The 27,539-nt window shown below is 41.0% G+C and overlaps 3 protein-coding genes across 6 annotated transcripts; 1 reads left to right on the forward strand and 2 right to left on the reverse strand.

Moving 5' to 3' along the window:
* The first annotated feature begins 3,895 nt into the window (after nt 1-3,895).
* gng7 (guanine nucleotide binding protein (G protein), gamma 7) lies at nt 3,896-12,172 on the forward strand. Of its 3 annotated transcripts, none has more exons than XM_034858986.1 (4): nt 3,896-4,025; nt 7,803-7,946; nt 9,122-9,237; nt 9,469-12,172. In XM_034858986.1, exons 3-4 carry the CDS (start codon nt 9,157-9,159, stop codon nt 9,592-9,594), a joined length of 207 nt encoding a protein of 68 aa, XP_034714877.1. In that variant the 5' UTR covers nt 3,896-4,025; nt 7,803-7,946; nt 9,122-9,156; the 3' UTR covers nt 9,595-12,172. The 3 variants fall into 3 exon arrangements, with proteins under 3 accessions (XP_034714877.1, XP_034714880.1, XP_034714878.1); XM_034858989.1 differs by lacking the exon at nt 3,896-4,025 and adding an exon at nt 4,038-4,209; XM_034858987.1 differs by lacking the exon at nt 3,896-4,025 and adding an exon at nt 4,286-4,527.
* Nucleotides 12,173-16,950: 4,778 nt separating this feature from the next.
* Nucleotides 16,951-19,509, reverse strand: gadd45bb (growth arrest and DNA-damage-inducible, beta b). Its single transcript, XM_034858984.1, has 4 exons — nt 19,312-19,509; nt 18,563-18,664; nt 18,203-18,428; nt 16,951-17,969 (listed from the first exon to the last, which is right to left on the reverse strand). Exons 1-4 carry the CDS (start codon nt 19,347-19,349, stop codon nt 17,865-17,867), a joined length of 471 nt encoding a protein of 156 aa, XP_034714875.1. The 5' UTR covers nt 19,350-19,509; the 3' UTR covers nt 16,951-17,864.
* A 441-nt stretch (nt 19,510-19,950) lies between these two features.
* Nucleotides 19,951-23,001, reverse strand: LOC117936156 (interferon-induced protein 44-like). 2 transcript variants are annotated; one of them, XR_004654895.1, is made up of 8 exons: nt 22,486-23,001; nt 22,303-22,354; nt 21,970-22,165; nt 21,547-21,699; nt 21,257-21,428; nt 20,911-21,011; nt 20,404-20,769; nt 19,951-20,299 (listed from the first exon to the last, which is right to left on the reverse strand). XR_004654895.1 is itself a non-coding variant. In XM_034858979.1 (7 exons), the coding sequence occupies exons 1-7, from the start codon at nt 22,964-22,966 to the stop codon at nt 20,512-20,514; spliced, it is 1,413 nt and encodes a 470-aa protein (XP_034714870.1). In that variant the 5' UTR covers nt 22,967-23,001; the 3' UTR covers nt 19,951-20,511. The 2 variants fall into 2 exon arrangements, 1 of the variants encoding a protein (XP_034714870.1); XM_034858979.1 differs by having other exon boundaries at nt 19,951-20,769.
* Between the last annotated feature and the right edge of the window lie 4,538 nt (nt 23,002-27,539).

Consider the following 27,539-nt stretch of genomic DNA (forward strand, 5'->3'; position numbering starts at 1 on the left):
AATCTAAATACGCAGAAAGGGTTGTTGTTTTCTAGTCTAACTAAGGTATGTTCCATAAACTCATTCCTACCGACAAGGACAAGTTACAGTCCTGTCGAGTTGAGCTGAAAGGCAGAAGATCTAAAGGAAACCAGTGTTGCTCCAGCTCACCCCTTTACATCTCGTGTGATCACCTCAGATCTTTGAAAGCTGTTTTTTTTTTGCAGACAAGGGGGAGAAAAGTGGGGCATATAGACTTTGTGGGTAATGTAGTTTGGTACTATCCTGTCGCTCTGGCCCTTCATTCCTGCATGGTCCCTATTGGTGTTACAGCCAGCATGAGAACAAGGACACAAACTGTGAATCATCTTTGTATTTTTCAAATAAATTCCTCAGCAGCATTTACGGCTTTGGTTTTGCAAATTCGGATTTATTTCTATTAAGCACTTATTGTTTTTTGTAAATGATTATGTTGCTTTATCTTTTCTTCTGTTGGGACTAATTATGATGTATAGATATTTATTCTAGCAATAGTCTTCCTATTAAGATATACTGTGCTGATGCATCCTCTGAATAACGGAAAATAACACACACAAACACATATATATACATATACATACATATATGTATATTTATATATATATATATATATATATATATATATAGATGATAATAATAATCTAATCTGCAAAATGATTTTCCTAATAAAAATGTGAACTGAGGAGTGTTTCTCATCGTTTTGATTTCTCTCCTCTTGCTTGCCACTGGTGTGTGATGACTCAACCTCACTTGTGCTAATGTTGCTAACAGAGGTTGTTCCACCACTTTGATCCAGACTGAAATATCTCAACAACTGTTTGAGGGATTGCCGGGTAACTTTGTACAGACATGCATGTGCTGTTTAGCATGATCTGCTATCTTTGTGGCCATCACCAGGTTAACATTTTGAATTGTCTAATACTTTTTTATGACCCAATACTTGCAAAACTATTACCACTCTTGCACTTTGTGTTGACTGCTAATTAACAAATGTTGGCATGCTAAGTGGCGAAGGTATTAAGATTTGATTAGCAGATTTACTAAGTAAAAGTAACAATACGTGAAAGTCCTGCATTAGAAGTCAAGTGTCATTCAAGTAAAAGTATTATTAGCAAACTGTAACCAAAGTATAAAAACTAAAAGTAGTCGTTACGCATAATTATACAACAATAGACCTTGCCTATTATACCTGTATTATTGTTATAACCTACATTTACTGATGCATGAGTAAAAATCTACTGTTGTAGTTGGTCATGATTGAGCTCATTTTAACTATACTGTTGAGTAGTTTAATCTTCAACAAGGCATCATGTTTTATAAGCTCATCATGTAGCCTTTTTTATTTGTCAAAGCTTCACCTGCAAAGGACGCTGTAAGCTAATTACAACTGTAAAAAATAAAAAGTTCAATATTCCCCTCTGAATTGTGGAGTAACAGTATGAAATGGATACACTTAAAGTAGGCCTGCCTCCTATTGGTAGGCTACTCGAGAACCGTTCTTGAGTAAACTTAGTTCATTTTTTACCATTGCATGATAACAAGCCATAATAAAATGCCTGTAAGCTGTAGTAAATAGGCATACCTGTTTAGCATCAGCATTTTAATTATGAGTGTGTTTGCATTTAGCCCTAAGCCTCAACACACATACACACACACACACACAAACACATAGAGTGAGGGAGATGCTGGATTCACAGTCTCCCACTCCTTTCCCTCTCACGTCTCTAACATCTGCTTGGGGATGCTGTGCCCAGTGCGGTTGCTATGGAGACAGCGTGACGTTGACAACGGATGTCGCAGGAGAATGTGGTGTGACCCTCACCCTGGTGGAGACAGATGCGTTACGACAGGCAGAGGTCTCCCAGGCTGCTGCTGGGGTGTACAACAACGCAGAAAGACGAAAACTCTTCCCCCTCCGGGCCAGTGTGGCAACCCCTCTACTGGCTCTTAATGAGATCCACTTCATGTCCGCAAACACATAAGTAAACACACACTGCCTACATGTGTGCTTCTACATCTGGGAAAGTCTGTGTGCACACATGGCAGCTCAGAGAGAGGGATAAAAGGGGTGTGTGCGCGTGTAGGTGTGAGCGGGTTTGTGTGTGTGTGTGTGTGTGTGTGTGTGTGTGTGTGTGTGTGTGTGTGTGTGTGTGTGTGTGTGTATGTGTGTGTTGTGAGTGGGTGGGTGGGTGCTACCTCTGTCAGCCTGAGAGCATCTTTTAATCGTGACTCATGGGCTTCCACCGCTCATGTCTCAGAAAATGAAGAGCTGCTGTAATCCACTGTAACCACACTGCCGAGGGGGGGCGGGGGGGCTATAAGGGAATACATAGAGTGAAACAGTAGAAAGAAATAAGACAAATAAAGGAGTGAGAAGGAGAAAGAGAGGGCTTAAAGGTGAGGAAATGGAATGCATATGCATAACTTCACACTCCAGTGAAAATGAGGCCAACGCGGTTCTCCATGTTGGTTATAAATAGCTCTCCCGAGGTTAGATGTAGCTCGAAAAGGGGTTGCCATACAGCCATGAGGAAGATAAGGCTGTGGACGTGTGTTTACCATAGCAGTATCATTTCATTCAGGCTATCTACACTCCCGTCTCTGTCAGTATCACCATGGTTTTATGGCCCCATCCTCCTCATCAGACCTTTGGTCCCCCTTCACCACAGAGCCACCCGTCCACATTCAGCCAATAGTCATGCAGCGGATGCAGCATTTTTAGCTCCGTGTGGAGGAGTGGACTACTGCTCGGTCGAAACGGAGGATGCGTGGGCCTGTCAGGAATTACAGGAGCGGCCCACACCTCCTCGAAGTGGACGGAACTACGGCAGGGTCAATGGCGCCGCCGTGTGGCAGCAACGCGCAGTGGAGTCATGGGGAGAAGAGTCATTTTGACTGTGTGGTATGTAGATCGACGTGGGACACAGGCTACAAGACAGGGGTGGATTGCAGGTTGGGTAAGTAGGGAGCTGGGTCAGGATGCAGAGTTGTGAAATATGAATTATTTTATAGAGAGACATTGCAGCAGAAAAAAAGGGCAGGCCAGTGTAGGCATACTCAATTTAAGCCCCTGCTAGTCCCAACATTACATTGAATGTGGAGAATTGCCTACAAGTATTAGGCACTACAGTCTTTATCTTCATTACCTGTAAAGGAAAACAAAGTAAAATAAATCACTTTAGTTCCCCCAAATTCAGCAAGAAGAAGAGGGTTGTAAAGAGAAACGCAGATTTTAGCAACATGTTTTCTGGGGCATTTATGGTATGATCATGTGTAATATTCAGAAGAATATGACAAGCAATATCTTGGAGACATTTAAAATGGACGCCATAACCAAAATCTGATTACGTATTCAAAATCATGGGCTACTCAAAAGATGATACAGCATTTTTGGAAAAGGGTCATCAAAGGTATTAAAAAAAAAAAAAAACGTTAAAAGTGTCACCACAGATCAGGGATCCAAAAAAAAAGAGGCTTCAAGGGGTTCCAGCAAGATCTTACTCTTCTTAGATCTTTACTTCATTGTCAAATGAAGGCATAGCCTACACTGAAAGCAGAGGAAGACATTTTCTAAAAATCATTTTGAATGGCGCTTTAATTCATGCAAAGGTCTATCTACACGTCAAAATAACCATCCAAACTTATCGGGGCTGCAAAAGTGTTTGCGGGTCCTGATGGGGTACCAGGGTCCCCCAACTAAAAAAATGCCTTCAAATAGTCTACATCAATTGAAAATAAAGCATATCCATTCACTCTCATCTTTTTTAGAAGACGCTATATTTGTGAATGTTTGTGTGGGAGCCCCTGGGTTAAAGGTGCTGTCACCGTATCGGAGAGAGACGGAGAGAGGGAGGGAGGAAGAGGAGGGAGGGGGTATAGAGGAGTGGACAGACACTGGTAGCGAAGGGGGAGGCGTTTGGCTCGGCGAAGACGGGGAGTGAACGAGCAGAGAGGGTGAGAAACCAGCGGATCTGGCCCTTTAAATCACCAATACAGCGCATTCGGAGGTGAGTTTGGAGATATTTGGGTATTTTTCTCCCTGTGTATAATAATTGTAACGTCTTTGCGCCTCTGCAACCCCGGTTCCCGTCACCGAGGGCGGCTGCAGCGGAGAGGGGCTGCATCAGTATCACGAATCCGGTTTTCCCCAGCCCTTTGCCGGCAGAGAGGGTGGGGAGGACCGGGGACAGGGTCAGTGGAAGATTTCCTACAGCTCGCCTGGACTCTGAGGACGCACAAGACACTGGTTCCAAAACCTCTGGATTTCATATGCTGAAGTAGGCCGTGTGTGCCGAACAATTTGCATAATAGCGGAACATAAATGCATGCGCTCCAGTCTTGTGCCCATTGTTGTTGGATGGGTTTATATTGGCTGCAGGAGCCTGCCTCCCTCAAAACGTGTCACCACCCTGCTCCCACGGCTAACGATTAGGGCCTATTTGCAGACCTGAAGCGGTCCAGTCTGGTCTTCACTTGGGAAAATATCTCTGGCTCAGATATGTGCACAAGGTCTTCCTGTGCTTGCGCGCACTGTGCGTATGCGTGTGTGTGTGCGTGTGGGTAGCCATTGGAGAGATAGGACATGCTGTTCTATCCATCAAAATGCCCGCATTGTGTTTTCACACGGCAGAGAAGCAAGCGGGGCCTGTAGCGGAGGACATGGCTCCGTACTGCAGGCCCGATCAGCGTCCAGGAGCCGCTAGGATCAATAAGGATTGATGCATTTTTGCGCGTCTTGAGAGCGGCTCTGTGCTCGCTGGCTGGCTGACCGTGGCCTGTCCAGCTCTGGTGGTGGGTTTGGTCCTGTCCAAGTCAATTGACCATCATACAGCGCCTATATATTTGCTTCTGTGTATCGGCTTAACAAGAAAATGTTTTCTATTTGGAGGCGTATAGGAGAAGAGAGATTTTAATGCGGAGGGGCAGCGATGCTGGTTAAGTGTGCAGCTTCCTTCTCTCAGCACGGAATGCGCCACAGCAGAAAGTTTAGAAAATCAACAGGCTGAAAGAATCAAGGCACTCGGTTTAAAATATCACTGAAGTGTTAAAAAAAAGTGATTCAAGCTGTATATTTCTGAATGGTTACTTCACTGCGAGTTGTCAGTTTGTTGGTTATGCACTTAAGAAAATGTGAAAACATACATTTCTGAACAGCCCAATCATTTGCAATTAGAAGTTCACTTCCAAAACCAGAAAGCAATAGTTTGTGAGAGGTACTTTTACTTCGTTTGATAAACAGCTTTCAAACCAAGTGGATACAAATGCTGTCACCACAGGCCAGTGTGGACTAGGTTTATTATTAGTGTGAGTTGCTGTTGTTCCTATCCACATCTATATTCTTCTGTTGGCTGTCACTGGGATACTCCTCAAACCCTGACAGTGTTTTGAGAAGATAGGTTGTGATGGAAAGGTTGTGCGTCTGTGTGTGTTTACAGTTGTGTTAAACACATCTGCTCGCACTCACCTCCTAATTAGGGAAAAAGATCAGGGCCTCATGTGGTGAACTATTACAATCGAGGTTTACATTTGAGTCAGAGTTGGGTTTAAGCATGTAGCGGACTGTAGACTAGTATTAAGGCAAATTTCCAGAGTGGGTAAAAAAAAAAAACTCAAACAAATGATTCCAATACGATGTCAAGCAATACAAAGGCAGATACCTATTCGTTCTTTTTTACTACAATCATCTTATTTAGGAGAGTGCCATGTGCTAAAATGTATGATGGAAATGCATGTATAGGTCACTCATAAATAAATGTTTGGTACCACTAATTTAACACACATTAGGCATTTCCTTTTACTCTACTCTGTTATTAACTGTTAAAAAAGTAAGCTGTGTGTTAATTATCTGAACTAACTAAGTGTTGATGTTTCCAGAACGTGATCTAACGAGTCACTAACGTTGTCTTTTTGGTAATGAGTATATCGACGCTGGTATTGATGCTCAAATCAAGATAATAGTATCGACACGCCCAGCCCTTATCTCCAGGGAATAAAGGAAGCAATTTCAATGCTGTCAAAAACAAGTTTGCATGTGTGTGAGAGAGAGCAAATATTCAGTAAAGGGACAGAAATGGGGGTGTTTCTCCTCTTATTAAGGGTCTAGTCGGGAGTAGGATTTGGACTCAGGGTTTTGATTAAGATTAGGATTTGGAATAAGGGTTTGGTTTGGAGACACTTAATAAATGTCCTTAGAAGTTGGTCCTATAACAAGAATACAAATGTGTGTGCAGAGACAGAAAGAGAGAGAGAGAGAGAGAGAGAGAGAGAGAGAGAGAGAGAGAGAGAGAGAGAGAGAGAGAGAGAAGTGCATTAGGGTTCACTCCGTCCCACTTCTCTCTTTCTGTCTATCTCTCTCTCTCTCACACACACACACACACACACACACACACACACACACACACACACACACACACACACACACACACAGACAAAAGCCCTAATTACAGACATGAATCTCTGAGCTACTCCATGGTAGGAGTAATTAAAGCAGGAGAGAGGGCAGCAGACAAAGAGACACAGTCGTAACACTCACAGTGTATGGGAGGAGCGAGGTAGGCTACCTGTGCGTTTTGATCATATGCACTAAGGCATGAATACCTGATCCGAGCCAGTCGAATCCCGACGGTACCCGACGGGCGGGTCCTGGTTCGGACAGATATTTAGAAATTATGGTCGGGTTCAAGTCAGGCTCGGTCACATCAGCGCGACAAGGAATTTGTTGTAAAAAGGTGCTGCGGCTCCTTTAAGAGGGCTCAGTGCGTGTGGGTCTGTGTGTATGTGGAAAGTGGGCAGAAGAGAGAAAGGGGAAACAGACGTGTTGTAGATGCGACCGCAGCAGAGTTGGTGGACTGAGTTTAAGGTTTGTAGCCTACACAGTGTGTGTGGTGTCCGAAATAAACCCCAGACTGAAAGCCAAGTGCATTCATTTGCTCACCAGAAACGGGATTTTAACCCCAACGTTATTCATATTATAACGTCAGCCTTGGAGTTAACGAGCCTCCTCTGGTTTTCTGACCACGGATGGAAACGAAGCAATCAGGAAAGGTTAACACAGTGAACATTTTAAATTAAACAGATTATTAATGTGTGCTTGTTTCCCCTAAGCTGTTGTTCCTACTATTGCTTAGTAAAAGGCTTTCCACACAAAAACGTAGCCTGTGCCTACATGTGTCTCTAATGACACATGTAGGCACGTGACACTATTTTATGCCCTGATGCGGAAACGTCTACACTCAGTGCTAAAAATGTGTAAAGGAAAGAAAGTGGAGGTTTTTAAATAAACCTTTGACACCACCGGTATGAAAGGATTCTCTTTTTTGGATCAGCGATGTAGGAATGTCCTACCATCTGATCAATGAAGTTGTATTACTGGTTGGGATGACAGATGTTGTATTATAAATGATAAGGCTGATGATGACAGTTTGGGCTTGAGGCAAATTATAATTGGAACATGAAAACTTGAACTCTCTTCAAAACAAAATGTGGGATAGTTTGAGATTTTTCTAATAGAAGTCAGCAGTTATCCAGATTCACAGTTGCATAGGAGTGGCTGTTTAAATGCAGATGTCCCTGTCATACTAATTACTAAAAGAACAAAAAGCTCCCCATATGGATCCATGGAACACAATTTTAAATGCAGTTTGGAATTTGTGTCATGAAATATTTTTAAAAGCCCAGGTATACAAAACTGCAAATGGAAAAAACTAGAATAACAATTATAACAGATCTGCCTGTCTGTAATCCTTGTAAGCAGCAGCCATCTCACCTGCTCTCCTTTTTTACAGAGTCAAGCCAATGTGAGCTCAGCTGCAGACCACCTCTGTCGTTTTGACTTGGAAACTGTTTTTCTGGCCGTCCCTGCACCGGTCAGATCTCCATCCAGTCCCGTTGGTGTTCAGAGAGAGTCCGGTCTGCCCACCATCAGTCAGGTGATCCTCCATTATCCCTGCTATGCTAAAAGCTTGAAGAATATTTAGCATGGATGACAAACATAGGTCTATTAATCTAAAAAATATTTCTTAAGTTAGTAAATCAAGTTATATAATTGTTATACTGTGCATATCACCTCAATAAACTGTATTTTGATCAAGAGACATATTCATGTTTCCATTCTTTTCAATAATGTTGCACCACCAAGTAGTCACCTCACAGTGGTGCTGTAACCCTGCAACAAAGTGAAGCTGTTGAGGACTTTAAGGGTGATTCAGCTCATAAATCAGAGCAGTACATCATCAGTGTTCATATACAGTATGCAAATGTTCATATACATCATACAGAATACCTTGGTGTGTACTCCACAGTGGTGGAAGAAGTAAAAGAACCAGTATCACAATGTAAAACATATTCCATGACAAATAAAGGTCCAGCAGCACTGTCATTAACAAAATACTAATTACTAAATTAAAGTAGCAAAAAAAATCATTCAATCAAAAAGTATTCATTATGCAGAAAATGGTCCTTCTTAGAGTATATTATTATACATTATATTATTGGATGATTAAGACCGATGCATTAATGTCTAAGCAGCATTTTAATGTGGTACAGTAGTTGGTCAAGTTAAATTAAAACACTTTAATCTGTAGTTTGATCTGCAAAGTAACTGTCAGGTAAATGAAGTTGAGTAAATAATACACTATTTCCCTCTAAAATGTAATTCAGTAGAAGTATAAAGTGGCATAAAATGAAATAATCAAAACTGTATTTTCCGTAAACACAGTAAATGTTGTAGTTGCATGTAATTACACCATCACTATCAACAATCAACAGCTTGACCGACTACAACAACTGTACCTTTTACATGTCATAAAATGCAGTACACACAATATGTTTGCTTTGCTGAAGTTTAAATGTAAATTTCCAAGCCAGACCTCATTTCACCTTAATGTCACCATGATAGTCTTGATAGTCCTGGTTACACACGAGACACAAGTCAAAACAGTTTTAAAAGTATGTCATATGCAAAACTATGTTCCAAAGTCAGATTTTAGTTGCCGGGAGGCACCTTGCCCTTGCTGCATATCGACATGAGGCGGGCTAGCATATTTGATGAGATCATCAATCATTACCTGCATAGCAAACATTTTTTACTCTCTCTCTCATTCAGTTTTCTCCTGAGTTGGTGTATTCTGATGGATCAGTATGTCTACCACTAATAATATCGCCCAGGCCAGGAAACTGGTGGAACAGCTGAGGATTGAGGCAGGGATTGAACGCATTAAGGTAGGACGATACTTAACTGCCGTGTTTGTTGTATGTGTGATCATGTGCAATACCTTCTTCTTGCTCCTCCTGCTTCCTCTCTCATCTACGTCCCTCACAACTCCCTTTCTTATCCACCATTATCTTTTTCTCTACTCCTCTACTTTCAAATCATATTTCTTTCCACTTATTTAAATCCTCTACTTTCTTCTTCTCTCTCGCCTTCCCTCACCTCACCCGCTCTCCTGACAGGTGTCTAAAGCAGCAGCAGACCTGATGAGTTATTGTGAGCAGCACGCTCGTAGCGACCCTCTGCTGGTTGGGGTTCCCACCTCCGAAAACCCTTTCAAGGACAAGAAGCCCTGCATCATCCTATAGCCGCGCTACGCTCCTCCTGCCATCACACACACACACACACACACACACACACTTATATTTACTCATGCACAAACATCATTGCACACATTCAGTACTTCAATTGATCCCCGGACACACACATCACATGCAAACACACACTTCAAGCCAATCTAGCACACACACACACTCCCCAAATAGCCACTCTGGAAAAGCGCCATACCCTGGAGCTGCAGCTAGAGGGCAGGTATCTTGTTCTCTCGGTGGCTGAGATCAGAATATCACTGAGGTGCTTTTGGTAATATTCATATATGCTGGTAAATTAACTACAAGTGTCAGCTTAACTTGAAAAAGAGATTTGGACATTAATAATCAGTAGGAAACCAGGATATTTGTTCCTTGTTTTGTCATGAAATGAGGGGTTGGGTAAAGGATGGACAGCAGTGCCATAGGCAAGGAGTGGGAGGTTGCATGTAGGCAACAGAAATGGGCGGTAGGCGCTCTTGCCGATCATGCCAAACACAACCTGGTTTCCCATTAAAAGCTCAAGAAAAGCTATTTTTTGTGAAAGTTCTAAAAAGGTTTGAGAGATTTTTCCACAAACCTGCCATATGCGAAATTATAGCAGCTTATTTTGGAGCGAGTGGCTAAAGCCTTTGCCTTTATCAGGCTAGCATGTTCCCACCCAAACCTGTATCAACAGACCTTCTCTGCCTGTGGCCTCACTGCAGCCTTTTGGCCAAACCTCCAGCTGTGCCAACCTGTACAGAAAGTCGTCTCTAGATGCTGATCTGCTGTCACCGATTCCACTGCAGTTTATTATGGCTGCTGTTGGTTGAAATCGATGTCTAAGCTGACCTCAGATCTGCACCTACGACGGGAACATTGTGAACTGCTCTACACAGAACTCAAGCTATTAACCCTGGACGTTTACTGCATTTTTCTTAAGGAATACTTGTTTGTGAACTCAATGTACGTTTTGATATTTTGTTGATTACTTAACAGATTAGATAATATTTTACTTTTTTATTATTGTTTTGGTTTGACATATGTGTTGCCCCTGGCTGAGCCCGTTTTTTTCTTCCTGTCTGACGTTAAATGCTAGTCTTAATGAAACGACAGGAGATCTGGTTGTAAGCCAGGGGTAATACCTCACCAGATACGTGCTAGAATCTTAAACAAAGGTTTCTACTGTACATCAAACCTCCCTCTGCTTTACCCTGAGAGAGGGCCAGGTCACAGACTGACCATACCTTAGAATCAGTCTGCAAGGACTGCAAGGCTGGAGGAGTAAACCCCGTCTTTAAAAGTAAGCTGAAAGTAGAAATCAAGCTTTCCATTTTCTACCTTCTCCTCTTATGTTTGATTCTTTTTGATTGGCAGTTTGCTTAAGGTTAAGTGAAGAGATATTTTGCATTGGATAATGCAAAAATCGAGGTGTTTGTTTTGTGTTCTACTACAGTAGAGAAGACGGATACCTCTTGTTTCAATGCATACTAATTATGGCTTTAAATCCGATTATGATTAATATGACCTGGCTTTACCAGTGTTTAAAGTTTCCAGTTTCCCAGTTTGAGCAAAAATCTGGTCAGGGACTTGATCGGTCCCGTCTCCGAGTTTCCACTGTCCTCCTCTCCTCCTCAATGCTCCTCCTCTCTGACAAACCAAACTTGATTGTAAAAGCTCAAGATAAAGTGAGGAAAAAACGAAGTCAAGAGAAACAAACTAAGTGTATAAACTTTCTTTCAGACGTGCAGAAGTGATAAGTTGAAGAGTAGCTGTTTTGAGTTTATTTTTGAGTTTCTTCTTTCTATGGAGTCCATGGAACCTGGTCAGTTGAGTATTACCCTGTACAGTGTTTGTAAGATGCAAAATCTTAACACAGAATCCCTTTCTGTGGATGTTGGATTTTTTTTTAGTACTACTTATTCTGTTCTGTCAGTCACCGTCATGTCTGTCTTCATTCCATCCTCTTTTTCTGTTATTCGTGTTTTAGAGGCTTGTGATAGCAGAGGATGGTTTTAAACACAGATAAAAATACAAACACCTGATACAAACAAAAGCCCTGTTAGGTTTAGGATTGTATCCTTTTAGAGGATGAATCCACATCGGACCTCATTCCTGTGGCAAAAACCAACCTCCTGATCTATACTCTAAAACCAGAGCAGCCATTTTATTCTAAAGTGTTGGTTTTGGTGGGACAGGCAACTAGGACTATACACATGCACATAGCACACACTCTCTCTTGCTGTTCATTTTTAGGTTTGATTGTCACAGGTCAAAGGTTAAAGGATCGGCAGGGTCGGGGACTGAGAGCTGCTTTTGATGATTAATTGCTGAAAGAAGGAAGCTTTGTGCCATCATGTTCACATTTGAGCATTTAGCCGATGCTTTTGTCAAGAGTAATGTAAAGTGAAAGAGCAGGGTGGAGTAATTTGGGCAAGACTTGTGGTTGCTAATGGACTGTCATGAGAGCGGAACCCATTCCTTTTCTGTCTCTTATAACTTGGTCAATATGAGCCATCTGCTGCACTGACTTCTGGGGTTGAGAGGTGAGCACTTTTGTGTGCACACAGTCTGAAAAACCGACACGTTGTAAAAATACCCACATTAAAAAGTAAGTTAGTGGTGTATTTAGTCCTAGAAGTGTTGTTTCCTTTATACAAAATTTAAAGCTTAATTTTTTTGGCTTTAAAGGAAAAGTTTGACATTTTGGGACATGCGCTTATTCACTTACTTGCTGTGAGAAGATTGATACCAATCTCATGTTTAGTGAAAGTGATACGGATCTTTTCATCCTACTCCACAAGAAAGCAAATAAGCGTTTTGTTGAAAATGTAAAGCTATTTCTAAATCAAGGTTTAATTGCTAATTAACATCACTGCTTCTGTACTGCAGGCGATGGTTCCTGGTACAGAGCCCTGGTTCATCTTCCATTTCCCTTTGTTCCGAACAAAGAAAGCAGGCAGTTCCCAAAGTACAGAAAGAGCAGGAGCTGGAGAAAGGCCAGAGAGAGAGAGAGAGAGAGAGCGCTGAGTGTGTGTGTGTGTGCGTGTGTGTGTGTGTGGGGGGGTGCTGGGTGCTAATGTTTGGTGGCTGAAAATTATAATTTGGCAGAGCAGTAGGCAGAGAAGAGAAAATAGAGGTGCATGAGTGTGTGCATTTGTGTGTGTTTATTTGTGAGAGAAGCACAGTGTGTAAGAACACACAGTGCCTCCAGTGCTGTGTAGAGTGTCACATAGTTATGTTACTGCAGCCCTACATTCCAGGTCAGGGTGAGTTTGACCAGAGGTAAGGTCATGAGTCCGAGCAGCATGTATGGTTCTCCACTCCCTCTTTTCATCTCTCAGAAGCTGGTGTGCTCATTCTGGAGAAGAGTAAATAAGGATTCTGTCACAAGCTAAAATAGTTTGGTTGAAGCGTGGGAAGCCATTTTTATTTGATGACCAATAATAACCCCAAACAACCCACAGAGCTGACAAAGAATTTCTTTTTCTGTTTAGCTCTATCTGTGACTGACTTCTACATTATACTAACTGCAGTTTATTTTCACCACTCCATAAAGCCTTCAAGACATTTTGGGAAAAATGCTGATTGATACCTCTTTCAAATGTATCTGATCAAAATGAAGCTAAAGACAGAAAGTAGTTAGCTTAGCTTAGCCCAAAGACTTGAAGCAGGGGGAAACAGCTAGCCCGGCTTTGTCCAAAAGGTTGTTACCTCTAAAGCTCACCAATTAACTGGCTATGTCTCATTGAAATCTTGTCGACTGATCATTGTGAAGTTGCTAGGCAACCAACAGATGTTCCATGTTTCTAGTCTTATGCCAAGCTCACCAGCTACTGACTACAGCGTCATATTGTCAAACAGACAAGAAAGTGGTATCAATCTTCTCATCAAACTGTCAGCAAGTATTGTATTAGTATTTCCTAAAATGTCAAACTAGTCCTTTAAATAAAATAAATCCCTTTATCTAAATCTGTAAAGAAAATTTCAGAGATGGTTTGACCTGATTGAGGTTGAAATGATAGGTGGTCTTTTCATCACAAAAACAAAAACAAAAATAAGGAACAAGCTAAAGAAGTGGCTACAAACAGAAAACTATGTGCAAACTGCAGTGACAGGTAGGAAGTAATTTAGAACTAGGTATCTGGGATACGTTTAATTTCCCCAGAATTTGGACTTATGTAAAATTAAAGCTAAAGTGCGCAACTATTTGACATCAATGGACGTCCGTTACATTCAAGCCATTGCCAAATGAGTTTATACAAAGCTAATTAAGACTATAAGCTCCAGAAAACTCTCTCTGCATTTCTCAGCACGGCCATGTTTACAAAAATGGTGTAGTTCGGTGTAATTTGCACACAGAAGCTTCAGTGATGTGTTTTATGTCACCGCTGAGAAAGGAAAGTAATACAGAAACAATCAGCTTCGGAGAAAATGTGGACATAGAAATTACAAGACAATTACCTCTTCTGAAGATGTTCTTTAATCCTCCGTGTTAGCAAATTCACCGTGGAGGAGGGGTGGGGGTGCGATCACTGAAGGCTTGTATCATGTGAATGTTCCGACAGTGCTGTGGTCAATACTTAGAATCCCTCATGGGGGTAATAGAAACTACGCACCATAGAGGAAATAACTGATTTGTTGTTAATTTTCAGGAAAGGAGAAGCAGTTTATTGTAATTTATTTGCCATGTGCAGCCAAAGGATTACTACTGCAGATTTACACATAAACAACAAAGTATAAAAAAGAAACATAAAACCAGCATGCGTACATATCAGCACGCACACGCATATACACACACTGCTGTTGTCCTGGAGATGTCTGACAGATGCTTTTTTATCATTATTGTTTTTTTAAATCATTCCATAGCTGGTTGGGCTTAAATCAGAGACGGCCCGCCTAAATTGCTGGTTTGGCTGACAGTTTGTTTGATTGGTTGTAAGTTTGCCTTATAGTGGCGTATATTGTTTTATTGCTGGTTTTGGGGTTACCCGATCAACAGAATAAACAGCGTTAAAGTAGAACATGTGGCTCAAGATGGAAATCAACTGGTGTTGTGACACAAATCGAGCCTGGTGAAATTAATTTCAGGTCGGGTGGGGAAAGTTGAAGCTCCTCACTGGTAGACTTTGAAATTCAACCTCACTGAATCGGCTCGGAGCCCTTCCCGAGACTCATCTTTTGTGTTCTGATCTCCTGTGTATGCATACGTATCTTTTTGCCTTGATTGATTATGAAGAAAATATATCTATTTTTTGTAACTGTTCTCTGATGTGCCATAACTCATGTTTTCTTGCACACTGTTAATATTTTGTGGATATTGCTGTTAAAAAGATGATATTGAGAAGTAGATAACATTAATAAAAAGATGATATAACAATACATGCTCTTGAGTCATTTTAATTTTAGCTATGCTACTATGTGCATAGTGTGTGGCAATGTCAGTCTGTCGATTGGTTCCCCTCTTTGGTCCAGACTGAAATATCGAAACAACTATTGGATGCAACGCTGTTTACAACAGACATCCGTGGTTCTTGCTAGCTTGGGAACAAGATGAATTTGCAAGCTCGTGTTTTATTTGCGATTAGGTCTGGTGATGTCAGACTGACTTTGGTGATCCCCGGATTTTTCATGTAGCGCCACCATGAGGTTGACCTTTGCAGTCTAACAACAACTAATTCAATAGCTGTTCAGACAAATGAATTATAGCATAAATGCAAGTTGATGGTCATAACATTTTGTGCACACATTCATGTCCCCCTCAGGATGTATTGTAACAACTTTGCACTCTCCCGTCATAATCTGGTTAAAACATTTTGTTTGTCCAATAATTTGGTTGGTAACCAAATACCTGCAAAAAGGTGGAAATTCCCATCAGCCTCAGCTGTGTTCACTGCTAATAAGCAATTGTTGCATCTGCATGTTAACATTGGCCATATGAGGATTGTAAAACCATGCAATGACAATATAACAGTATATGCCTTTCATTTGGCTTTAATTACATTGAACAACTGATAAGGCATCCATACTGGTTGGGTTTTCTGGCACTTCTGTATTAGTCGGATGTATCTGAATTAATTAATGCTATTTACAAGTTGGAAATGCATAACTGCAATAACTAATACAAGATGATAAACATATGCCTTTGTCTGCAGTTTATTGAATATTTTTCCGTCTTTTGTGCTTTCCGAGTAGGAGCAGCTGGCTATTTCTCACACTGATTGTAAAGATAGGCTACATGATGCCCATGGACACACATGCTCTTGGGCCTGTTGGGGACAAAATGTGCAGGACAAAGATAAAAGCTAATTGCACCAAACAGACAAAACAAAGAGCATGAACAGGTAAAGCCTCCCATTTGAGTCATGTGACAGGAAAGTCATTGTTGCAAATATCTGCCTTTGAAGCACTGCTTCAACAGATACACGCTGCCTCCAAGTTTTAAACCAATCAGAAGTCGGTCCCCACACTAGCCAAACCCACCTTCAGCTGATAGTAAACAAATGGGTGGTCCATGTGCCTGAATGTTCCCTCTCATCTGTTCTGCCTTCAGAGCTATAAACAGACATGTGAGAGCAGAGGGTGGAGTAGGAATAAAAACAGAGTGAATGGAGGGCAGAGGGGAGCAAGAAACACTTGTACTGTGTTGTAGGAACATCTTGCTACCTAATTATGTGGTGAAACCACGCCATGGGTAGGGTTGCACCAAGACGTATTTGTGTATGCCCTTCAGATCTTAGCACCCTGAAACATTAAAAACATGCACTTGCAGGTTTAGCTTAATTATGTCATTTGGAAATTGTACACATTTAAAATGCAAACGGCTTGGGAGAAATGAAGTCATAAGTTTGAGCAGGCAACTTGCTTTTTTCCCGCCCCCTTCTTCTGACGGGACACTGGGTCTGCATCAGCTTGTTTTGCCTGTTTGTTCCAACAAAAGAGTTTCTGTCTCCACCCCAGTTTCACACTGTGATTAGTCTCGCATTGCCAGACCTATTTCCACACCGCTGTGCAAGTGCTGGTGTATGGTTTGGCTACATTGCCTATCTAATCTGTGATAGGGGAAAACACTAGCGAGAGATAGCAAGAAGAAAAGGGAAACACACCAGATGTCAGGCTTTAACCCAGCAATGCACATCTGTTGAGCCACACTCTGACTGACTCAACTACAAGGAAGCTCGCCAGCCAAATTTGTAAGCCCCCATCACCGAAAAAACCTTTACCCCAAGTGTGCATGTTTTCTTTTCCATTACTTCAACCCAAATGTAAACTGTACTTGCATAACTCAGCCATAGTTCTAGTTCCATTGTGCAAACATGGCTTTTGTTTTTAAATCTGAGCATGAGGTTCTTGATAAAGAAGGTAAAACTGATATGAACACAATAATTTATTGACTTAGGTAACAGAGCACAAAACTAGAATAGATACACAAACAAGTGATGCAATCAATACATTAGTGGTGCAAAACTGTTTCTATGAATTTAACAGCATTTAATTGAAAAAGCAGCACTCCTAAAGGCACAAGTGTTGACTGTAGTTTCTCCCGCAGTACATTGAGAATTAACTAACTTTTCCCATCACTTCAGACGGTTCATTATTCTGGTCAGTCTATATACTCCTGACTAAAAACATCATGTTCATTGCCTCCCTTTTCTTTGGTCCTGAAATAAATAAAATCTGTATGACTTCCAGCTTGAACATAATTTCAATTTCAGTTTCCATGGTGACGATTCCTCTGCAGGTTCAGCTGCTCATTCAAGAATGCACACGCTGCCAGTCTTTTCTAAAGAAAACCACAGGTATTGTACAAGCATACCACACATTCACACACACCTTCTCTCCAAGGACTCTCCCATGTCGGAATCCACAGGAATGTTGTACATAGATTCATTAACAACACACAGGTACAATGTGTACAAGCTGGGGTGTGGACATATTTCTTTCCACGCTACTACTCCTGTAATTGATGGTCACGCCCCATAAACATTGTAAGTAGCTAAATAGAAGGTCAGATTTAGTTTTACTGACAATTTACAAACAATGTGGTCTGGATGTGAATCTGCTTTCCTGTCTGTGTCTTTTTGCACAAAGCAGATTTGATAGTACACGGTCTCCACTCTGACTGTTTCGACTAATGGGTCCTTGGTCCCTGCTTGTCATCAGTCAGGATAGCCCGTCCCAGTCCAGTTCAGGCCATCCCTGCATGAGCAACAACGGCTCCTTCAGTTCATCAGTATCCGAACCCCAAAAGCTGCTGTGTTTGTTGGTGTGTTAGGGTCTCAGACCCTTCAGCGGTCCTGCAGGACCAGTTCAGGCACCCACTGGTCAAGGCGTTGACTCTCCCGGCAGTAGGTCCCCACCTCTTGTAGCCTGCAGTGGTCCGCCTGGGGATTCTGGATTGGAAACAAAGACAACATCAAATTCATGTTGAGACTTTAAGGCGAATTTAGTCTGCAGAAATCTAAAACTTAAATCACAGGGAAAAGTTTCATAAAATGTATAGTAATGCTAAGAATATGATGCAACATTTCAGCTAAGTCACTGGATGAACACAATCTGTAATAATAGATTTCCACTTTGGCCTTGCAGTTACATAAGACAGGGCTATTGTGCGGAGTCAACATACCGTCACCAGCATGCAGTGGAGGTCTCTGAGCTCTTCCTGGTTTCTGTTGGCGTTCACAGCACCCAGCAGATTCTTGAGACACTGAATGCCTGAGACTCGCAGGATGGTAATGCCGCTGTCGCAGCAGAAGGACTGTAGCAGGGTAAAGTGGATCTGCAGCGCCACATCATCTGCATCATCTCCATCGTCAGCTGCCAGAAGGCACAGGACCACACTGTCTGGGTCTCTGTGGAGGAAGGGGAAAATTATGAGTTTAAGGAAGACACTTGCACTCACATGTCTGGGATGGAAGTTATTTTGTGAAATGTAAGAGAAGCATTTACAATGCAGGCATTGGCAAACTTTAGAATTTCAACTCACGCGTTAAGAAGTTTAGCTGATTCATAAATGCCGACGGTCAGGCAGTCTTGTTTCTGAGCAGTCACCAGCAACTCCTCCAGAGCCAGACCTACAGACTGCATCCTGAGAGGAGAAAGAACAATTAACTTTCAATATTCTGCAAAAACAAGACAAACTTGAAATAGACCTGCTGCAGTTCTTTATTAAATGGGTCCAATACTGTATTAATCAATTTCCTTAAATGCTGTTATCTAAAGTCAACAAGAAGCCAGATAAAAATACATCAAAAGTTATTATTGTACCCTTATCAGTCCTATCAGTTTCAGGAGTCATGTTTTATGTTGATGATATTGATAAAAAAGATTCCTTGAATATAAGCCTTATATAAATATATAGGCTACTCCATATGTTTGGTCCACAGAGAACACGCATGCATTTTATTGCTTAAAATCTTATAATAGAAAAGTCTTAAAATATAAATGAAGGTATTTTACTTTTTGAAGTCATGTTTAATGCATCAACTTTTAAAGTTGTATGCATATACGTTGGCAAACTTTAGTGGAGTTGAATGTAAATAAAGTAGTCCAGATAAAGTGTTAACTCCAAGCTCACGAAGTGTGATTTTACTGAATCAAACTCAGCAGCTCGGGCAATGCAAGGGTCAAAGGGGGAAGAGTCATTTCTGTCCATCACATGATTTCCATCTACATGGCTCAAACAGCCATAAAACTACAGCCGAATCTGCAGACGAAACGAGCAACAAATCTCACCTGTTCTCGATGGACCCGAAGCTTTCCACTGGAATCATGTTTGCAAGTCAAAAATGAATGAGACGCTTGAAGTAGTGGTGGGAATATTCCCTCTGGAAGTGTGTGCAGGTGAGGAGAGTCAGCAGTGTTTGTTGTTGGCAACGTTGCGTCAAACTCTTTATACCCGGGCTGAGAAGAGGGTGGCACCGAAACTACGCGAGTTTTGCAATTGGCTCGGAAGAAACCCAACGTCTCTCTTTGTCACGAGGACTGCTGGTTTGGTTGGTAAGGGATGTTTTTTACACAATATAAAAGTACATTTGCTCAGTCATCCTGACTCGGTGATTTGCGTGACATTACCGTGCATAATGAAAACATGCGCAGGGTCTATGCCGAAAACACATAGTGATGTGTGTGATTCCAAGGAAATTTGATAACTATCAACTAAACTTTCTTTATATGTTGAGCTGGGTAGATTCAGTTGTGCTGTGCAACAGTCAGCTCCTCGCCTTTTCATAACATCCCAAATTCCCATAACTGCTTAGTGATTATGAGATTATGAATGACATCTGGTGGCTGACTGAGAGAAAGAAAAGTCTAAAACGTTCCCACTGATGTAAAACAGAAAGTAAAACATACAACACAGCCATAGCCTACATGTTTAAGTAAGTCGTCCATTTATTTCCATTTGCGATTCTATATTGACAATAAGAAGAAAAAAAAAGTAGAGTGTAATACTGGATATAGTTGTACATGCATATTTTATCAGAAACATAAGTGCATTAAAATGAAAACAGTGGTAAAAAATAGACAACAACTGAAAGGGTTTTAAGAGTCAAGTCACTTAAATGACAGCAAAAAGTATGAACTATCCTTTAGTTTTCTATTGTTTCAGGATCACTGAAACTCAAAGTTGACAAAAGAATCATGTGGAATCATGTGTTCTGGAGCTCATGAAGCCCTGGTTACTCTGCTGAAGATGAAAATGAAATGTAACAAGAGTCAGGTAATGCAAATTATGAATTATTAGGAGGCTTATCACTTAACACGTAAAACCTGTATGACTCCTTTGTCTTCAGTTGTTATACTGCGGGTAGATTTAACAATTACATCTATATGGATACTCTTTTAAACAGCCATGCATTTCCTTCAATAGCCTATATTTGACTAACTAACTGAACAACTTGAAATTAACTTTGATAAATGCAGAGGTTCTGTTGGTCAAACAATGTGTTTAGTTTGTTTTGATAGATCTGGACGGGTAAGATCATTGGATCTGTAGAGATCAAGCTGCTCAATCGCCAATTGGTCCTCAATGACTTGGTTCTCAAAGAAGCTATCTGCATAGTTCAGCATCTGCTCCACAGCAGTCAAGAGTAGTATGTCAGTGTCTTGGTCCAGCTCCAGCTCCTCGCTATAGTTCTTCACCGGCAGCACACAGGACAAGGGGATGCCCAGAGACTCACCCAACTCCCGGGCCTGCAAGACGGCAAAAGAAAAAGCAATGTACACGGACTAAGTTTTCTATGCCACCACAAAAAAACATGTTTCCACCTCATTGATTACAGTATCGCTATTCCCAATCTGATTTCTTTAGCATCGTAACACGATGACCGTTACCTTCCTCTGGATGTAAACACTGCGATAAACGTTCTTTAAATCTTCTGCCACCAGAGGACAGGCTTCGTCCACTTTAGTCATCAGCAGAATCTGAGGAATTCCTAAATGCGATAAGAAGAAAATTGAGTAGAAGAGACTAGATTCAAATAGAATAGAATATAAAGTGAAAGCTTAGTGACCCCGAGGAAGAAAATATTCATTACAGTAGCAAGAGATATATAATTCAGCATGAGGAAAGGAAAACGTTAGAAGTACCTGTAATACTAGGACTAGTATATAAACATATATAAAATAGAAGAACTGATATACACTGTGAAATGGTAGAACAATTCTGAATGCTGCTGACCCAGCTGGTTGGTCTTTTTCCGGATGCTAGCGAACTTGTCCAGCATTTTTTGGGTGAGGAGCGAGACCTTACAGGTGTCGATCACGTAAACAACACAGTGAATGCTGTCATTCAGAGTTGCTTGCTTCTTAAAGCCAGGAGCGTCTGCCTGGAGAGGAGTGGAGGGACTAAACTGAGGAACAAAAAAGCAGAGGCAGATTCATTTGTTATTTATTACTCAATAAAGCATCCTACATTCTTACACTAAAGCAGTATCATGACCGTGTAGTAATTAGGAGACATTAGGAGACCTGGTAGCGATCTTTAATGTGGCCCTTGTAGATGTTGACTAAGTCCTCACTGTCCAAACCAGCATCAGCGTTCTCCTCCAGCCCCATTGTGTCACACAGGATCAGAGGAACAGCTCCACCACGTTTCCCTGCCTTGAGGGTGTACGTGCGGAACTGCAGAATTGAATGGGACAAACTGTATAAATGGAGCATGTGTGGAATCAGTTTTACATTCATAATATTAGAAGCAGTCAAAAAATGGAAGCCTTCAAATGATCTACAAATTGTTACCACTCTAATTTAGCCTTTTTAATGTTTTCTTTGGCTGTTTTTGTCACAGGTTACAATCTGACTGTCCTGATTAGGTTGCTGCAAACACAAAGGACACATTTCAGCTTTACCATATCTGCAGAGTATCACCAAGAGTAAAACTTGAGCCAGTACCTGAGTGGTCACACTCTTCCCTGCTGTACCAGCAATGGCCTGGCATGTCATGTTGCCTCGAAACACTGAGTTGATGGAGTTGAAGAAGCTGGACTTGCCGGCCCCGACGGGTCCCACCAACAACACCCGGGCTTCACCAACTGTTTTAATATCAGGCTTATAGCTCTGAATAGCCGTCATCAACTGCTGCTTCCTCCTAGAGGGAACACAAAGGACAGATGACATTTACAGTAACAGTTCTTTCTTCTATTCTGGATACTAAAACACTTTCGCCATTTACTTTACTTTTAAATGAGTTCATAGTTGCAAAAGTTGCCAAAGTTTTCTACTTACTCAGCAGTCCACTGTACATTCCTCCAGGGTTTGGCCAGAACATCTCCCAAGCCTGCATATGGAAAATAAATAAAGTGCAACACAATGACTTGTATATTATTCTAAAATTTAAAATTAATTTACAACAGTCCACACCAAGTATGTACTTTAAAGATTGTCTGAAAGTATGTGGTAAGAACAAACCTTCAACTCGAAACACTTCAAACTCCGTCAGTGCCAAGTCTTCTCCATGCATTGCTGCAGCCTGAAAGGTGAAGTTTGTCCCTGGGTTGGACTGGATCTCAGGTTTGTCCTCATGCAGGAACACCAAAGCACCATAATTCGGACCAGTGGCCCCATCTGTAAAAGCAGACTGTCCGCTGATACCCGCCACCCTCAGGGGTTTATCTTCCCCTGCGCTGATGCTGTAGAGGAAGGCCTCCTCGTCCCGGACACCCTCTCCGCTCTGGGTGTAGTCTTTTGAGGTGTAGGCCCCGAAGATGAACCCAGCAGCATTGTAGGCGACAATGACAGTGGGCCCCTGTTTGTCACAGCGGTTGTGGAAAGCAGCAGCAGTGTAGCCGTGGACGCTGGCTTTGTAGAGCAGGTGGAGTCTGACATGACCGAGGACAGAGAGCAGCTTCTTCTGCTCATCTATAGACAAGATGGATGTGACCACAGACATGACTGAGGTGGACTGTCCAAACACACCTGAGGACACAGAACCATGATTAAATGTTATGGTAGAATTCTCTAATAAGGCATACTCTTACTAAAAATTTGAAATATTATAACTAAGTATAGTGTGAAATGTCCAAAATCACATGCTAATACATGTCAAAGGTGTTGAAATTTGTTTCAAATGTTTTACTTTCATTAGTGGATCAAAGTACCAATACAACAAATGAAAATTAAAAATAAATTCAATTATACACAAGTAAAAGTTCTGGATTAAAAATGTTACTTCCATGCAGATGTATTATAAGCAAAATGTACCCAAACTATCTCCAGAAAAATGCCCCATGCATGTTAGCCTATATATGAGATTGCAAGATTGTAATACTATAATGCCTATGTATATAATAATTAGATGTGTAAGCATTTAAGTATTGGTAGTGCTGGTTGAGTTGTAGCTAGTTTTAGCTTTTTATATAGGACTTTAGGTAAGCGGTTGGACAACCTTCAAATAGTCACAAAATCAATCTAAAGGGTTGTGAGATTACAAGGGTAGGGAATAAAAAGTGTCAACTATTATCAATGTATTTCATGTGAATTTAATGTAGTAAAAATTATAATAATTTCCTCTGTGGAGTAGAAGTATAAAGTATCCTAAAATAGAAATGGGTAAAGCAAAAAGTGGATTTAAGTTAAGTATTTGAGTAAATGTACTCAGTTTATTTTCACCACTGCTTACATGTGAAATATCTGAATATCAGATTTATTGTAATGTGATTTTTCACATTCAAGATTGTGTTTTACAGGTGATAAATTACTATTATATGCTTTATTTTCTATGGGTTACAACGTGTATTTAAATTGTACATAATGATGTTCTACTTTAGAGCTGCTTCATGGAGCAGTAATCAACCATGGTGGGTTGCCAGGTTCATTTAAACAACAACAACAACAACAACAACAACAACAACAACAACTTTAGGCTACAATATAATCGCTGAAGCTTAACATTTTGTCTCTTTAGCTAGTCTTATAGCGTTTTTCCACTGCTGGTAACAGCTTGCCTTGGCTCGCCTTGGCTCGCCTCGGCCCGCCTCGGCCCATTATGCTTCCGTTTTCCATTGCAGAGCCTCAGTGTGGCTGGTCACTATAGCAACGCGTGATGACGTAATTTTCAGCGCGGCTCACAACAGCACGTCGGCTACCTGCCGCAGCCAGAAGAAATGTTTTGTTTCAAAAGAACTGAAGGAAGCAACGAAAATCACCGCTAAAAAAAAACAGGAGTTTGGGAATACCGACGGAGTTCAGACGTTGACATGACTGTTGTTCACCGACACAAAAGGGTAAGTTAAGTTTCCTGGTAACGTTAGCTAACATTTGCATGTGTTCAGTCAGTATTTACTATACGCTATATAAAGTACATGAACTTTAGCAACCATGATTACACACCAACATGTTTGCTGTGTACTGTGTGTGTTTCAGAGCATTCACGCTTTGCAAAACCGCCGCCGCAGACCGTCTGGTGTGTGACGTCCGACCGGTGAAATCTCTGGCTCTGACCTACTGGGCTTCGTATAATCTTTATGAGAGTCACGGACAGGCTTATGACAACGACTGGGATGCATCTGGGCCAGCAGAGCCGGGGGGAAACTGTCACGGGGTGCAGAGGAAGAAGACCGGGACGTTTGGGAGGGTTTGATGCACTACTTGAAAAGCTAAATAAAAACTTTTGTTATATATATATATATATTTTGTCTTGTTTTTTAAAGTAACAGTGTGCAATATTGGAAACGACATTAAGCCGCTAGTAGCCCGAACCGTTGAAAAGTGAGAATAGTGCAGAAAGTGGATAATCTGTCGGTGTCCGGCTAGATTTGTTTTAAATGTCTCGTTTGTTCTGGAAACACACTCCACATTCTTGTTTGCTAAAAACGCAGTGATAAGTGACGACCAACCAGCAGTCTGCAGGTTTCCACGTCACCTTTTGGGCTCGCCTCGGCTCGCTTGGAACCTCGACTGAGGTAGTACTAAAAAAGAGAAGCCCCTGACTGCAGACCCGCAGACACGTTGAGGGGCGGGGTTAAACGTTTAACCCCGCCCCTCAACGTTTAACCGGGACCACTCTCCAGCATTTGACCCTGTCATTTCATCGCAATATCAGAGTGAATTTAGCGGTATGCACCTACGCTTTGGACAGCCCTCTTTAATCAATAAACAATGGAAGTAAGTGTGACTTTTATAGTATATATATATACTATAAAATGTATATGTATATGTATATATATAAAAAGCTGGTTATGGCTATTTTAATGTTTCTGCACAAATTGAGGAGGCTGAGGTTCGGATTGGATGGCTAGCTCCCTTCTTTAACAGTCTATGCTAGCTCCAAGTAATCTGAAAGTGTGGAAATTATGTCCATTGAAGGACAAAGTTACAGTTGTTGTGTGCATGGACGGTATCTGAATCATCTGCAACCAGGAGATAAAGGAGAGCTCAGATCCACAACACCTAGCACATCTTTGTCTCTGCCACCCCAGGACTAGCGCGGCTAGCGCGACCAGTGCAGGTGCTAGTGCCACAACTGGCGTGTGGATGATAGCCTGTAGATCTGTCTTCAGTGTCCAAATACGGAGATGGTGGTGCAAAGTTCTCCTGGAAAACTTTCCTATGATGTAAGTGTCTATAAAATTATCAAGGCTTCACATTATATTTTAACATCAACTGTCTCAATGATAATTATATTACATGTGTTGTATAATGCATGGATATCATTGACTCACATAGCTCTTAAGAGGAGATGGCCAAAAACAGGAAAAGATGACGTGAACATCAATATTTCATTAACATTTGTACTGTTTGCCTGCTAGTTTGTTGCCATCCCGGCCGCTGTCAGACTCTACTACACCTGCACTACCTGATAGTGTTTATTTGTTTATTTAATTTTCTCCACACACTCTCTGTATATCTTTATTATCTGTATTTATAGTTTTTTCCATTACAAGTACTCACTTTTTCAATATTATTTATGGTCACAGGTAAATATAATTTATATTATGTCTACCTACTTTTGCTTTAATAATGCAATTACATATTCAGTTTAATGCAATATTGATTCTTGTACTATGGCAACCGCACTTTACAATACCTTCATTTGACCCCACTTTACTCTCTGTTGTTTGCCTGTTTTTCTTGTGTTTACTGTTTGTTTGTTTTGCTTTTTTGCTGCAGTAACAATGACATTTTCCCACTGTGGGATGAATAAAGTATCTAATCTAATTATTGTTGTTGTTATTATGGTTGTGTATATGTTATTAAACTTATTTTCATAATTATTGGTGTTATTATATATATATATATATATATATATATATATACACATATTATATACATTATATAATATATATGATATATATTATTGTCTCATGATAGTTTGATTTTGATAAAATTAAGAAAGTATCACGTTGCAATTGATTATGATAAATACACATTCAAATATTCAACTTTTATATCATTTAATGCATTATTGAAGTATTTAATGTTTTGTGAAATGTGTCAATATTGTATTTCATAATTAGTAAAACCAAAGATTAAGTTCATTATGTTTAAATCGCTGCATTTCGCCACATCCATTAAGGTTTCTAGTCCCACATTATATTAAATGAGTTGGGTAGTGGACGGTTGGAGACTAGGCGGAGTTAAACGTTTGACCCCGCCCCTCAGCGTTTAACCCCGCCCCTCAATGTGTCTGCGGGTCTGCAGTCAGGGGTACATGCTAAAAACAGTACCTGGTAGCAGCTGCGTGAAGCTGACACCCCACCCACGTCAAAAAATTCAGCAAATAGTCTGAATGGTTAGTGCTCCGTTTGTGCAGGTTTGTGCCGTTAAAATTTTCGTTTGTGCAGTTTTGGTTTCTGAGATATTAAAAATTATTTTTTAGCTTCATCTAGAGTTCACCATCCCCCCATATTGCTCCAAAACAAACCAAAGTGGGCTAGTTTGTTAGTGCTCCGTTTGTGCAGGTTTGTGCAGTTGAAATTTTCGTTTGTGCAGCTTTCGTCTTTGAGATATTAAAAGTTATAATTTTGCCCGATGACGTCACCATCCCCCCATATCGCTCCAAAACAAACCAAAGTGGGCTAGTTCGTTAGTGCTCCGTTTGTGCACGTTTGTGCAGTTAAACCTGTCGTTTGTGCAGCTTTTGTTTTTGAGATATTAAAAGTTATAATTTTGGCCGATGACGTCACCGTCACCCTATCATGTTCCAAAACCAACCAAAGTGGGCTAGTTCTTTTAATTCTTCAGATTTTCAGCTGTTGTACAATGTGCATCTTTTGTTTTGAACTTCAATAAAGACTTAGAACAAGAAAAAATGTGTTCTCATTTCAAGTAATGTTTCAAGATAGCAATGTTTTCTCACAAACGTAGCGTTCTCTCCACAATAATTGAATCCTGCTATTAAAGGACATGCAGCCCTGACCCTAACGTAATGTGTATAACCTGTTCAACTGTGCTGTGCTTTGATTTCGGAGGTGGTCTGAACAATTATATTTACATTGTTGACGTACTGTCTGCTGATTATGCAG

This window comes from Etheostoma cragini, chromosome 20, assembly GCF_013103735.1.
Source record: "Etheostoma cragini isolate CJK2018 chromosome 20, CSU_Ecrag_1.0, whole genome shotgun sequence".
NCBI classification, from domain to species: Eukaryota; Metazoa; Chordata; class Actinopteri; order Perciformes; family Percidae; genus Etheostoma; species Etheostoma cragini.

Coding starts and splice junctions, on each gene's coding strand:
- gng7 (XM_034858986.1), top strand. CDS start 9,157: ATGTCTACCACTAATAATATCGCCCAGGCCAGGAAACTGGTGGAACAG. Junction 9,238..9,468: donor CAGGGATTGAACGCATTAAG/GTAGGACGATAC, acceptor CTCTCCTGACAG/GTGTCTAAAGCAGCAGCAGA.
- gadd45bb (XM_034858984.1), bottom strand. CDS start 19,349: ATGATTCCAGTGGAAAGCTTCGGGTCCATCGAGAACAG. Junction 18,429..18,562: donor TCAGCTAAACTTCTTAACGC/GTGAGTTGAAAT, acceptor CTTCCTCCACAG/AGACCCAGACAGTGTGGTCC. Junction 17,970..18,202: donor TCCACTGCATGCTGGTGACG/GTATGTTGACTC, acceptor TTTCCAATCCAG/AATCCCCAGGCGGACCACTG.
- LOC117936156 (XM_034858979.1), bottom strand. CDS start 22,966: ATGTCTGTGGTCACATCCATCTTGTCTATAGATGAGCAGAAGAAGCTG. Junction 22,355..22,485: donor TGAAGTGTTTCGAGTTGAAG/GTTTGTTCTTAC, acceptor TTCCATATGCAG/GCTTGGGAGATGTTCTGGCC. Junction 21,700..21,969: donor GGAAGAGTGTGACCACTCAG/GTACTGGCTCAA, acceptor TCAATTCTGCAG/TTCCGCACGTACACCCTCAA.